Source organism: Taurulus bubalis (assembly GCF_910589615.1).
Source record: "Taurulus bubalis genome assembly, chromosome: 8".
Classification (NCBI taxonomy): domain Eukaryota; kingdom Metazoa; phylum Chordata; class Actinopteri; order Perciformes; family Cottidae; genus Taurulus; species Taurulus bubalis.
This window is the reverse complement of record NC_136596.1, coordinates 6,206,639-6,222,087: the sequence shown is the minus strand read 5'-3', so window position 1 is coordinate 6,222,087 and position 15,449 is coordinate 6,206,639. Positions and strand designations below refer to the sequence as shown.

Here is a 15,449-nt window from a genome sequence, read left to right as displayed (position 1 = left end):
GTTGGAAGAATAGACAAGCAACTGCACATTTTTATTTATTGCACTTAATGATATACCAATACTCAATGTACTTTTCATAACTACTCACATTCTAAGCAAAGTGCAGCCACTCTGCTTATGTTCAAGCCTTATTTATTTTTGTAAAAGCCCGTAAGGTTTCCCGTATTCCCTTTCCACTTGAGTACCAGCATGAGAAATAGGCTACCAAATGTAGGCTTACAGGGTAGAGCTCGCGTTTGACTCATGGAGGGATGTGCTGGATTTACATCAACAGCCGGTGGCCAAAGCCCCTGTCACTTTCTTCCATTTTTCTGCTTGATGACCCAATCCAGTTGATCTTCCTGAACCCGAAAGCCCACCGGCTGAATTTCCCAGTTATGTAACAGCCCCCAGGTAATGGAAGCGCCTCTCTACTCGAGTGGAGAAATCACATCAAGAATGTCAATGCAAGTGCACCATCCATAATAGAAAGCTCTAACCTGTAGAGTGTCAGAAGCCATCACTCTCAAAGCCATTGGCGTTCAATCATTGTGTGATTTGATGAAGAACTTGAACAAACAAGCCGCTGTCGTTGTCGTTTTACTTTTTAATCCAGAAATCAGAAGATTTAGAGAAAAGAAACAAAAAATAAATGAATATTACAGTTGTTTCACTCAACAAAAAAGGTTGTATTTGACTTTATATACAAAGGCAAGGGGAGAGCAAATGCCTGTGTAATAAATATGAGGCTGAGAGAGAAAGAAAAAAGGGCTTTACATTATGGCAGCGATGATTATTACAAACATGTTTTCGTCGGATCCTTGTTAAAAAATCTCTTTAATTTTCCAATGGAAGAAAAACTAAAATATATCTTACATTAGATGCATACGCCAAGGATGTTTTTGTTACTTTGTTACAGCTTTTTCACAACTACAACAATAAACACATTTCCTTTTGTGCTGAACGAAGAATCAACTCGACTACAACAGACTTCTTTTCTAAATTCATCACATTTCAGCTCTCTATAACCCTTTACAGTAAATTGTTGATGCACTTTAAATATGATTTCAAGTATGGTTTCATTTTTGTTCTGTACCAGTGAAGTTGCATTTTTCTTACAGAACATATAAAGAAGATTCCCTGTTTTCACAGTAATTTTTAAAAGCATAGTTTAACCAGCTGTTGACCACAGAGAAAAAAATTATTCTCACACAAACCAAAAACACAGATCCATTGGAGGCTCCTTCTAGATCTGCTGCATAGACCTCAGGTTGGGGGAAACCTAGAAGACACCAGACAGATCACGGGAAGGAAAAGACATGTTTCGTTATGAAGTTAGGGAAATGAAATATAGCCAAACTGTTCAGTTACTTACTTCAAAATCAGTGCCAGTGCACGCTTTGATATCCTCAGGAGTGAGCCCCTCCCATACTTCTATCAGAGTCAGGCCCTTTGTCGCATCCACATCAAACACGGCCTGGCGAACAGAAACGGGGCAGAAAAAGAGGGAGGGAGAGAAGGAAAAAAAAAAGAAAAAAGGATGACACGTTTAGAGAAAAAGACGAGGGTGAGCGATGAGACACAAAGACAAAATGGCGAGAACGAGTATTTCCTTAAAAAGGTGGGTTTGAACCGCATGGTGTGTGGTCGCCGGGGTCACAGAGGAGGATGCGGGGGGTCTCAATTATCAAAGTGATCTAAAAGAGATGACAACACCCTGCCGCACCACTTCAGGGTCATCCATATAGACGACGAAATAGCTGCAATTAATGGTGGAATTGTGAGTGTGCCAAAGAGTGGTCCTCAACTCCATGAGGTAGGACCACTACAAAGTAAAGAGCAATTACATTTTAATTGTGGTAATACTTTTAACAGTGGAAACATGAAAGGAAAAAAAATCTGTTGCATTCACGAGTCCCATGCTGGCTCTTGAGTGCTGCTGTGATGTAGCACCAGAGAGCATCGAGAAGGAAGGGAGGGGGGGTCAATGGTAACTCAATTGAAGCATCTCCTCAGTGTCCAGAGTTGACTGTCATCACTTAAAAGTGTCACTGTGAGTTTTTGTTTATACCTGTGATCACACTTCTACAACAACATGACGACCAGGGACTTGTGCATATGCTTCGTGAGGAGTTGTCCTGAATAAAGACACATTCACAAGCAAGTATTGATTAATTGGATTCCAAGATGCACATTGTTTATGCACAAACCAGAGTGTGCGCGGTTCATAAATGAGGCCCCGGTAATGAAATGCTGTATACGGGAAAGGGCAACGCTCCCGTTGAACAGACTGGGAGGCGGAGACCTTTCGCAAATTACCAATAAGAATCCTCGCAAACCTGTCATTTACACCGAAGGCCAAAGTACCATAAATGCTGGAAATGTCTCGAAAGAAAAACTAAGTAATGTTCTGTTTTCTGAAAAGGAGCAGCAAAAAAGGAAATCAATCTGCTTGTGAAGTACCTTCAGGGAGCAGCTACTTTCAGGAGTAGCTCTTGATTTATATTTTTAAATGTTTTATTGACGATTCCCTAATTTTTAACCGGATTTTGAGCATTTTTTTAGGGGTCCCACCCATGACACCTGCTTATCGTTTTATGAGAAGTTCTATAGGGTCAAATAAAAGAAGAGTACTTGCCTTGTATTGTTGTATTTTAACCTTTTAAGCCCCGTTAAGCACCAAGGCATTTTTTAGGATTTAGCTCGAAATAGCATACCCAAACTAAAAAGGGTGTATCTCTGCAACCACAAGGGCTATTTGAATAATTTTGGTGTTATAATAAAGGCAACCCTTGTGAGCTTTTGGTCAGATGTGTAAATATTAGTATATATGTTGCTGGCAAAGAGTAAATAAAGATTGAAACACAGAACAAATAGAAGTTTCAGGTCCGCCTATAGAAAAAAGCACTTTCAGGATGATTATCTCCTTTAAATGATGCTTCATTAAGCCCTGAGGCTCTCCCAAATCATAGCACAATATGTGAACAGTCTCTATGCACAGTTTTCACTTGAAAAAGTGAAGCAGAACAAAGTCAGATTGGGTAAAGTACAGAGAGAATTCAGGCGAGATTTCCAAAATTTGCATTTTGGCACTTTTGCGCATATTTTCGCGCATCTGTGACATTTGAATTTTTTCATGTAGCAAACCTTATATTTCACTTTCATATGACTTCTGGTGTTAAATAAACTTGTATCAGTGTGGATTTACTGGGGGAAATGCATTTTTTCAACAAAAAAAAATAAAGTTTCAAAAAGTGCTGACTCAGCGATTTATGTTGCTGTGTTCTTTGGTTCGTATCTCGGTGATGCTTTGCAGCAGATGGATTTGGTGAATAGATTTGGAATCTGTGTGGAATTGTATTGCTTTTTGCTATTTGTCTTTTTCTGATAGCACCAAGCTACGGGCTGCTAGTTCCGGAAACATGCAGAGTGGGCTGACTCGTGACAAAATTATAACTATTTTATTTTAATAATTATTTTAGTTGGTGTTTGAGTTATGTTGAAATTGCTGACTAATTATTGTAGCCCAGGTTCTCTTGTTTAATTTGATGTGTAGCATCAATATATTTGTTCATGATTATTGTAATGTTTTACACAGTTTAATTAAAATTTAAAAAAAGGACCTATATAGGTCCATGTGGGGCTTAAAATATATTTTGATGAGAAGTATATTTTATCAGGTACATTATATCGGGTGAAATTCACCCGACGTTAGTGATGATGTGACTATTTTTAACGTTAGTGTTCTAGGGTTAAAAGGAGCAGTGTGTAGGATATAGTGACATCTAGTGGTGAAATTGCAGATTGCATCCAACTGAAAACCCCTCATTTTTACGTTTAATTGTGACAGGCTCTCTCCATGAAAATGACTCGACGAGAAAGGCTCAATTAACGAAAACACAACAGTTTTTCGTTAAGGGGACTATACACTAATGAAAACAGTTATGAATATTATGTTCAATTTCTGCCAATAAATAGCCTGTATAATAAATCACCTCTGACCAGATTATCCATCAATTGAATCATCAACATCAACAACCCTAGCACCGCTTTTGTGCTTTGGATAGACACTGTACATACTTATATTTCACTGTATATACAGTATACACACACACACACACACACACACTTCATATACTTTGCACTTTTATTATTTCATTTTCTTAAATGTCTTCTTTGTAACTCTGCTTGCTTCTGCCACAACCAAATTTCCCCTTGGGGATAAATAAAGTATATATCCAAATCCTAAATCGCCCCATTAATCAGACACACCTTTAAGCTCTGTCAACTGATGACATCATCAGATTCAATTTGAAATAACTCAGACAGACTGCTGCTACAAGTCTGACGTGAAGTCAGGTAGGTGTACATGCAGTACTGCTTATACAACAGCCCTTTAAACTAAATCTGGATCCATATCATTATACCTATTGATGCGAAAAATACTCGCTGAGCTGAGCTGGTTCCTGTTGCTTCTCTCAGCGGGAATGACGGACCAAGCCACGGACACATCCGGGCAAAGCCTGTCAGGACTTTCAGCTCATTAGAACCACACACACATGCACACACACATGGCTGCCTGCCCACACACGCACACTCACACTCACACGCACAGTGACAGCAGGAGGCAGATATCTCACTCCACTACAGCGAGACAGATGGAATGCCACAAGGAGGAAGGGTCTCTGGATAACACAGGCACTGACATGCCTCTCTAATCGTGACTCGTTTCTCAAGTGATTACGGATGTCCCGGAGGTGCTGGATATAGGAAGAACAGCAGTGTGCTGATACGACAGGTGCCATGTAATCAATGTGAGCTCACAGTTTGACGTTGTCTGCTTTTAAAAACACAGGACAATGTCACAAAAAAAAATAAAAATAGCTGGGCGAGTAAATCATAAAGCGGCGGGCCATCGACTGACCTAGTTTCTGATATTCACACACACAAAAAAAAAAGTGCCTCCATTAGCAAAGCAGCCTTTTTGTTGGGAAACTGTTGAGTCACCTTTTCTCCACAGTCTTCAGAGTCACCACCATCATTAACCAGATTGATGTGAGTCAGTCGTAAAGAAGCTGCTCGTCCAACCCATGTGTCATCTGGCGAGAGGTGGGCTGAATGTCGTGGAGCAGCAATAAGCCAGCATCATTCAGCCCGCCTCACGCTCGAGTCCAACGTGAACCCGACAAAGAATTTACATTTTACCCTCCAACAAACACACTTCAAAAGCTCAGCCAGTGTCCTGTCAATGCTTTGCAGCAATTACAAGGGGCAGGCTTTGGAGATGTGTTCAAACAAAAGACAGTGTGACAGTAAAAAAATCATTTAAATTTGGTTTCTGGAGTAATAATTGTCGTCAATTCGGGGCAAACGCCACAGGTAACGGATTTCTTGGCCCATTATGATGACTGAATAATTCAGGAGTTGTTTCCGCGTCGTCTGTGAATGAGTGGGCAATATTTATTTTGAGAGTTCTTTATTTATTTATTTAAAAAAACGTGAGACAATTCCCTAAATAACTGTTGAGACGAGAAACCTGCGACTCGAGCACCAGGGGCCACGGGAACGGTGTGATTCGCTCTCTGCACATGTGATGAACACTAAAAATGATCACAATCCATCATTTCAATGACAATGCCGCGAGCGAGCCCGCTTTGTGAACAGGGGGGGGGGACTGTGGTTAAGAGGAAAAAGAAATGGGCAACGTAGTTTACAAAATGGTCGGAACCATGTCGGGAGGCAGCGGTGACTTTGCCCGGGGCGGCAGGGTTCCCCGTCACCCCGGGTCTCAAATCGCAGCAGCACTATTTAGGACAACATTAGAATTACCGTCCCTTCTGGCCATCCAGAGCCGAGGCGGATGCTGCGATTGTGAGAATATATCGTGCATCAGCATCTGTGCGCGAGTTTCCGAGTGGAGGGAGCGGTAGCTTTTTTTTTTTGGCAGGTTTGGCAGCCACCAGTTTCTGCTCTCATTTTAAAAAACTAAATTGGAGCAGGGGTGCAATTTATGCGTGACTGCAGTAAACAGTAAAAAAAAAAAAAATAAAATAAAAAAGGATAACCGTCAAAAGGCTTATTGAAAGCATTGTTTGCCACCTGGTTTATAGACCCTTGTGTTTTACCACTGGGAGCTTTCTCTGGTGATCAGCACAATAATGTTCTCACATCCGCTCAGTCATTTGATTTTGGGCGAATAATAGAACAAAAAGCTGAAATGTTAGACTGGTGTGCTATTGTATTCTAATGATCTACTTTATTGAATAAAAAGGTTCCACTTGACTCAGACATTAAGCCCTAATTGGTTTTCATGTCAACATCTTTAATGTGTTTTTAGTTTCCCACCACTTCCTGTAAGATAATTAACAAATGTGTGTGATGCACACGTCCTGGCAATATCCTCACTGAGGTTTCAGCTTGGAGCCTCATCTATTGGCAAACGGTTAGATTTATTGATTAGCCTTTACTGGAAATCCCAGATCATTCTTTATTGTCATGGAGATACACGTAGCAGAGGAAGCTATTGTTCTACTTCCGGATGTATCGCTTGTTAAACGATACTACAAGGGATTTCATAAATCTGTCGTAGACAAGTTAAATCCCACTGGCGTTGTGGGAGGAAACCATTTCCTCCATTGGAAACCAGTGTGTGTCAATTTTTCAAAAAAATTTTGAAGGCCTGTTTCACCTCGTTTTATGGATATCAACTGAAGAAAAGGGGAGAAACTAAACACTTGTGGACGTTTAAATACCTTACATCATCTACAAACTGTGTACGTATAAACTATAATCAAATTACTATGAACCAAGTGTAATACATAGTGGAGTAAAAATCTGTGTGCTGTGCATTAATCCCCCAAAAAGAAGATAATAAAGTTGGTTCCCGGTTACAGCTACTGGAAGGCCCCCTGCGGGTTGTTTATTCATCAACCTTTTCCAATCAATAACACGGAACCGTTACATACTGCACATGCCCTCTGAGGTCGAGAGGTTCTCACAGTGTTCTCAAACTCCCAGCAGTCTAGCAACAGTGTGTGAATTTAATTCCTAAATTAATACTTTTTTTTGCTGTACATATCTTTCATCCCAGCTATTTTTATTATTATTATTGTATATATCTTTTATTTATTTTTTTATGTTGTTTTTATATTTTATTTTGTGTTTGTAAATTTCCCCTTGGGGATTAATAAAGTATATATTCATTAATTTTCTCATGCATTGTGTGCGAGCCCTCCGCAGACTTCAAATTCACCTGAATCTTTAATTATTTTTGTACATTGCAACAGACATGAAATTTGAAGGATGGAGAGTCGAATAGAGGAGGAGCGTTACGAAACATAATAAGTATGTTTAAAGAGATGATGAAATGAAATGATAGGACGTAAGAAGTTGAGTCATTACCAAGATTGTAAAAAGCCGGGGATGCAATAAGAGGAGGGAGCACTAATGGATATAGAGGGCGGGAAAACAGCAGGAGATAAAAATGAGGAAGCCGAAAAGGAGGAGGTGGTGCAAGTGCTAGTAAGTCCGTGGAAAGAGCTTTAACCTTTATAAATAATGACAGAAACCTGCTCGCTGGGAAATGTTGCGCAATCACAACAACAAAAGCTGGCCGAGCGGGTGAGAAAAAAAACAAAAAACATGGACCCGCTGTCTGACTTCACCCCTAGCGGGTCGTTTTTTAAATGAGCAAGTTCTGAAGGCGGAGAACACCGGAGGGTTAAAGTACAACATGAGCATCTCCATCACCGTCTCTCGAGACCATCATTCCCCCCCCCAATTTATGCCTCCTCCTTCTAACTGCTATATACCGCGCATCTTCACTTGTCTTAATTTTCTTCCAGTCTAGTACTTTAGCTTACCGTCGGCTTATTTCCACTTCAACAGACAATTCCACCCGTGGGCCATCATAAGCACTATAGTGACAAGGTAAGTGTTACCTGTAAGTTGAATGTTGGCCATTACAACTGGAAGGGAGCGACGCAAAATAACATTCAAATAATGTTCACGCCCCTCCCCTGCCCCATCGCCATGTGTGCTCCCGAGTATGACAACATATTGCTGTGAATGGCTGTTTCCAAATGTTTTCACCTTCTTCCATCACAGCATGCAGAGCACAAACTGTGGGGAGCGGATGAAATTCAAAGCAGAAAGAGAGCGTTTCATATTCAAATGAAGACGATGGAGATTTGAATTTTGGCTAAGCTCCATAAGCTTTCCAAGGGAGACTGAGCAGTGAGATTCCCCAGAGTACACCCTGTTGTACATGTCCCAAGTTTAAAAAAAACAACTACCAGCGCAGCCTGCCAGCCTGTCCCCAACTCTCACTCCACACCGAAAACGTGGGCCAACCATATGCAGAACACCAGGATCAATCTTTTCCATCTGTGCCACAACAAAATAAATGAGAGAGAGAGTGCAAAACATATAAAGCTGCAGATCAGTTAGGACTACAATTATTGCTGTGGCGTCAACAACATTAGAAGCGGGGCCCTTAGGCAGGCAGGGATGGGAGTATCAACAGAATACATAATTAAGGGAAACCCAACCCAAACCATGAAAATGAACAAACCACAAAAAAAAAAAAAAAAAAAATCAATAAGAAGCCTCCTTACCATAAACAACTGATTGACTTAATGTTAATTGAATAAATGTAATTTCCATCTACTCGTGTCGCTCTGTTGCATCATAAAAATCTCTCAGTTCCAGTGTTATTGTTTTCGTACGTGTTCGTATGCGAGGGAGATGTAGTAGTAGTAGTAGTAGTAGAGATAAAGATACAATGTGTAACTTGTGTTCACCGACTGTGTGTGTGTGTGTGTGTGTGTGTGTGTGTGTGCTTATTGCCTACATATTCAGGGGACTGACTGGCTGTGATCAAATAAGTAATGCAAACCTACTGAGTGGGTTTAACTTATTCGATTTCGGTTTCACTTAATCACTCCTCCTGACTGCAAGGTGGGAGATTGTTATACTTGGCAAGGAGAACAGCCAGGCCTCTAATAAAAACAGATTAACCAAGACCGTTTTATTCATATTAAAAGGAACAAACAACAACAAAATTAAAACTGGTTGTACAGAGAGGAACCTGCCATTTTGGCCACATGTTAAAGGCTTATTATCTGTAGTGGTAGGCGACGGTTTGTCGGTGTATTCGTTGTATTCGTGTTTTACAAGAACATTGCTGCTTAATGCAGAATTAACTTCAAAGTCACAGATATCCACCTCCATGTAAAATATGTCCTAGAAATGTTAATATAAATCAAATCCTTTCATGACCCCCCTCCCCCAATCCAAGTCTTCTACAGGCCAGATGTACTGCGCAGCCACAGCTTACTCACTGCCACCAACTAAGGAGCACCGATGAGCAAGAAGCCGAAATTCATGACTCATCCATCAACAACAAACTACATATTTTCTTAATTGTTGAATTTATATTTATGAATAAAGGACTTTGACAACATCATTACAAATTCATCATGAAATAAAACGTGTCTTCTTTTCTTAGGTTTTGGAAGAAACCAAACACCACATTTTTTCAAAATTCATGTCACGTGTTTAAAAATTTCTGCATGTAATGGTTTCGCTGGATAATATTTATGGATAATTTTAGTTACATTTTTTTATTTGGTAATTGTCAACCAATTGCTCTGTTACATATTTTGATCTCCGTCTTGCCTCTCAAAAATAAAGAAGGAGCTACCTCCTCTGCTATGAATTGTCTATGAATTATATATATATACATATATATAAATTAAACAAACAAATAACGATACCTTTTCTGTGATGATTCGATCCACACAGTGCTTCCCAGTTAAAGGCAGGATGCATTTGTCCAAAATCTTGTGTTTTCCTCCCTGAAAGAGAAAGGGTAGTTGATAAGACATAAAAAATGTATTAGAGGTCAGCCACCTTCAGAATGTGTATTGATGCTTCCAGGCATGCAGCTTCAGTTTCAATATATCCAGGTTCGTTATGAACACTCATCCTATCCTCAGAGGATATACACAGCACATATTCCACATGGGTTTGTCTCAGTTTCCCCAACAGTCTTCTTGAAGAAAAGGCACTCATCAAAATGGCTCTGACGCTGCCTGAGAAGCACACATCATACAACCCACCCAATAATGAATGAGAGCAGACTTCAGGGCAGTCAATTTATGCTCACCTGCTGCACCATCTGGAATGTAGCTAGGCGCCAGACAGGCCCCCATTAGCAAAAAACAGCATGCTACTCTGAATGCAGAACGTTACGTTGAACTTGCATCATGTCGGTCTGGACTTTCGGAAAGTAAACCACTTCAGTTGGAGTATCTACTGCTTGTGTCGAAGGCCCTGTGGGGTTCCTCATCCCTTCCTCCAGAACAAGACCAACTAATCAGCTGTTCCCAACACACCAAGTCCAATTCTGGACTTCTATTCAAATTAACCAAAGCCGAACAAACAAGACATGGTTTGTGTGCAAAACCTCATCTGGCGCTCTCCGATGAAGAGGCATTAAGCAATCCATTAACGGAATTATCCACAATCAGTCATAACACTCATTACTGTAGGAAGCAGAGCCAAGGTGCGCTGGTGGGTCGTACCAACATGGGAAAAGAAGATTGCACATTTAATTGGACCTGGACCCTTGGGGAAGGAAATGAATCCTTTCACACGCACACAAACACACACTCTTGTATACACACACCTTAGCTGAGTGCTCCATTGTTACGACCACCTTGGTTCCAGCGCTAGCCACCAAATCCATGGCTCCTCCCATTCCCTTCACCATCTTACCCTAAGAATGGAATATAACACATTTATTAAAGTTTCATTTCTTTCAGGGAGAACAACACAACATAAACACTTTACAATATAACACACTCGAATCTTAAACAGCCATTAACCATGGTCTTAAAAATGACCATAAATGTCAATGAACAAAAAATAGAACAACAAACGAAAGCATTCATTTCAAAGGGTGGAATGAAATGAAAGCAATAACTGTTAATAATAAGAATCCTTCGGTGGCTTGTTTCAAGTAGATAGCTCTCCCCAAAACAACTTTCCCTCCATCAAAAATACACAACAGTTTACAAAACTGATATGTAGCTCTGTGTCTTCAAAGTGAGGATATCTTCTCTGTGCCTGGTAAAGAATAATTCCATCCCTGCACTAGAACGACCCCACAAGAAACATTGCAGACAGACACAGAAGAGGAGTTTAGAATGGATCATCAGAATCTAACTATAAAGCAAGGAATCTCTGTAGGTGTGTGTGTGTGTGTGTGTGTGTGTGTGTGTCCTTCGCGTATCTCGAGAAACATTCATCGACTTCATGACTGGCGGATGTATTGCTGTTCACGTTCAGTATTAATACGCTTTGAATAAAAAAAGCAATAGCCCTCTGTACGAAAGTGGGGGGCGGGGCTTAAGGGGTCTGCGGCCTTTACAGGCTGCGGCTCATTGACTGCAGTTCATGTTTACTGCTGGATGCTGGACAAAGCAGCTCCAATGAAAACTGATGGCTGCGAGCTCTGTGAATTATACAGAGTTGCGGTTAGGCGTTCACTGGAAAGACTTTCTTCTTTTTTTCTATGCAGTGAGCACCAAACAACTAGACTAAAGGTGCACCCAGTAGACTGCAGACCTCCGCCAGGTGTGTCTGCAACGAGCACTGCTGAAACGACTGCAAACGTTTCAGACGTTTTTCACACAACAGATTTGCTCTCATTTCAATCGCGGACGTCTGCATCTGCGTTGTGCAGGCGTGTCTCTGTTTCAAGGATAGAACTGCAACGCGATTATTTAGGCTTCATATATGGTGTGTAAAGGTAAAAAATGATGCCCTATAGTGTGTGCTACCTTGGTAGGATCCAAAATATGCAGTTTGGGTGCAGCCGTATTCAAGATTAGCCGTGGACTGACACACAGATGCACACACACTTACACACTACTTCCCTCACACACGCACACACACACACACACACACTCATGACTGATCTTATCATCTCCTGGCGGCGACAACAATAGACTTCACCCTCTTTGTATTGGGACACTGGCAGACATGCTTGATATGACCGATATCTGAACACCTGAAGAAATGAAACCAAAGCCTTCTGCATGAATAGATACAACCGGCGGTGAACCCAAGCATTACTTGTAGGAGCAAGGTGATCAAAACTCATGGTCCTTGGTACAATTTGAGCAGCGCCATTCTGGGTGTGTAGCTAATAGTAAAAGGCATTAATGGATGCCGGCATTAAGATGCAGCAGCAACAGGACTCCAGTATTTAGTGTTGGAATGCGTTCCCCTTGGTGCTGTGATTGGGTGTTTGTTTGTTTTCAATTAAAGGTTATCACAGCTGCATTGGTAAATAAGATAGCTGGCAGTAACTCTCATTCAGTAACTGGAAAATGATAGTGTTGCTAGTAGATGGCAATAATGTGCTAAAGACGGGATACAAATTGTTGAAAGAAGCGATGATAGACCACGGTTTCTTCCATGGATCACAATCGCAACAATCCGCAAATATCCAGAGAACAGCAGAGTCTCTCATTTAGGCAGAAAGAAATTAAGACGTGTGAGCAAAGCAACGAGCAAGCAGCATTGCAGTGCAACATGAGTTGCTTAGATAATGTGCTTACACTACGGGCTTTAACTCATGTCTGAATGCTCATATGTTTTGTCTCGTCACAATTCAGTGAACTAAAATAAAATAAAAAAGTGTTTTCTGCAAAAATTTACAATTTAAATCAGTCAACAAAGTACTCAAGAAGCAATCTAAAAGCTCATCGGAGCAACAGAATTACGAGCCGGGTGAAGAATTGTCTAGTCCCTCGTTGTGTTCAGTACAGAGGGTTTCCAAATAAGGAAGGCTGACATGCAGATATGGCCACAGGGTGACGGCTGAGTAACTGAATTAAAATCCCATTTGAGCATCAATCATGTGAAGAGCCTGCTTTGCTCTCTGCTCGATAACCAGCGGATATATATATGCCAAGTGTGGTAGGGAGACTGTCTGCCTTCAGGGAGGCCAGCTGGGTGGAGAAGATATCAACAGAGAGGGGAAGCATAGATTGAAGATATAGGAGAGGCTGCATTTGAATTTCATATGTGTAATGGTATCATCTTAAAGAACGCCAATGGAAAGGGGCCTAACGCAACCTCCCTGAATACATACACCAACGTCTATGTGATTGAAATAGGATCTGTTTTGAATTTGAAACTTTAAACAATTGAACACACAGTGCTTCTTAAGATGATGCTCCAAATAGAAACAGTGTCCTTTTTCATATGATCGATGTTAATGCACTTTGACACGTTGACAGTCAAAGATCGTGTGCAGAAGCCCTCAGGGGGATAACCACCTGATGGGACCCAGTCTGGATTTACAGCTGCTAATGTCCTCCACCCAGAAACGTAACTCTATGTTCTTCAAAGTGAGCATCTGCTACTAAAAGTACACGTTCGTGACAAAACACTAGTCAGGCTACGATCAATAAAAGAGTCCAAACTAAAATTGCGAAATGATCTTGCGTTGCTGTGGGGGCAATCAAATGTCTGTCGGAACCACAGTTTCCTATAAAAAAACTGAATTGGTTGAGTCTTTCTGGCAACTGGAAATGCAGATATCAAGTGACGGGAATTGTTATGGGCCATTTATTTTGGAATGCATGCAAGCTTTGACATTAAATGTGCCTGTGTTGCATCAAAGTGACAGCAGCCAAGCATGCAGGAACAACATATCAGCTTGTGTGTGTGCACGGGGTCAGATTTATATATATGCTTGAATAGAAAACACGATAAGAAAATAGCATTGCTTACAGAGTATTGTCCCTGGCTTATATGACTGGGAGGATTGGCATTTGCTTGCCTCTGATTAACGGCTTTGCATTTGGTTACCCAAGGCCGCTTTGATCCGACCCGTTCCGTGCAGCAAAACAAAATTCATGAAATGGTGGCGATGGGATTAGCTAATAGCCTATTACATCCTGCTCAAAGAAGTGATTTATTCAATTAAAATCAAGCCCACGAAGAACACTGGGCGGGATCTATTGGCAGAAATGGAATCTTAAATAGTCTGTACAAAAAACCCGATATGGACACTTAAAGGTCAGCATAACATGCAAGAAGGCACTAAAACTGAAAGTATTAGTAATTTAAATCAGGGCAGCTTTGGTGATAATAACCTTGCTGGTCTAACTGAAGCCCCACAGGTTTTTAATTTCCTCACCGCCCTGATTATGTCCATTCGCCTGCTGTAATCTTAGCACCATGGGGTGACGATGCCCGGTGAGACTTCTCCCTTCTAAAATGTGACTATTGTTCAACTGCTGAATTTAGGAGTGCAGCAGGACACAAACGTCACAGTGCGGGTTTGGAACTGTAGGAAATAAAAGCAGCATACGTTTCTTTTGAACAGACATTTTAGTGCTAGTGTCAAAGAGAGACAAAACTAATTATAAAAATAGGGAACATTTTTAAACACTTATATATTTCACTGCACAAAATACTGAAAAGCATGTGTCATCCTCTTTGTTGGCCTGTTTTTTTTCTTCTTCTTTAAAGCCTGCAAGCTTCCCTTGGTGATCCCTTTTTTTAATGGCACAATGCTACAAATTGTGGGTAATTTCCTCTGGCAAAGTCTGTAGAAATGCGTACTTATGCATACGGTGTACATCAAGGGCTCAAAATGTCTTTGAGATGGCCCTAAAGCGCTCGACGATTTGACGGTGTGACACCACAAAGCCTTCGAGGGGAACAAGCCTCAGAGTCTGAGAGTGTTTGATTGGGCCACCGACTCGCACGGCAATCAGCTTTTTGTGCTTACCTCAACACATATTGCTTCACAGTTTTAGGTTTCCGGGCGGATCTCGTCTTTCGAGCCTTGGTTCTGCACTACGAGCTTCAATCGACACACCGTGTATTCTTTGTGCCGCGAATGAGCACCGGTTGTGAGAAAATCTCCTTGCACGTCTTCCCACAGATGATTTTTTTTCGAAACATCCATTCTACTTTTTCCCCTTGGCTTTTTGAACCCTCTCTTTGAAACGAGTCCTTGCCAAAGGCAGATATACAGTATCTTTGACATATACTAATTAAATGGGCGTTAGAGAAAATCCACTCATATAATGGCTTTAAAAGTGTCAGATAGTGTGGTCTCAGTGGTGCAGAACCCAGATAAAACACTAAAAAAAAAAAACACGCACGTCCAGTGTCTGATAGGATGATAACATGTATTATTTTGAGAACCAGGCCTCTTCCTCAGACTTGTCACAAGCGCAGACAGTCGCCATCTTTAATACCCATAATGCGTTTACAAGTGCACGCTTGATGTCAAATATAAAATATCAGTATGGAAATACATTGTATATCAAATACATACACCGGTAGTATATCAAGGCTAAATATATTATATATAAAAAGTACAAAGAGGTACCTAATGGTGATGATGGCATATACAGGAACATACCAGAACAAACACG

At 40.9% G+C, this 15,449-nt stretch overlaps 1 protein-coding gene across 1 annotated transcript in view; it reads right to left on the bottom strand.

Moving 5' to 3' along the window:
* Nucleotides 1-566: 566 nt before the first annotated feature.
* oxct1a (3-oxoacid CoA transferase 1a) overlaps nt 567-15,449 on the bottom strand; it is a gene marked incomplete at its 5' end in the record, with an annotated part of 41,475 nt that continues 26,592 nt past the window's right edge. Inside the window, 4 exons of the mRNA XM_079222031.1 lie at nt 567-1,261; nt 1,355-1,456; nt 9,756-9,836; nt 10,670-10,759. Coding sequence (XP_079078157.1) covers nt 1,226-1,261; nt 1,355-1,456; nt 9,756-9,836; nt 10,670-10,759 — 309 coding nt within the window. The 3' untranslated portion in view covers nt 567-1,225. The remainder of the gene's footprint in view (nt 1,262-1,354; nt 1,457-9,755; nt 9,837-10,669; nt 10,760-15,449) is intronic.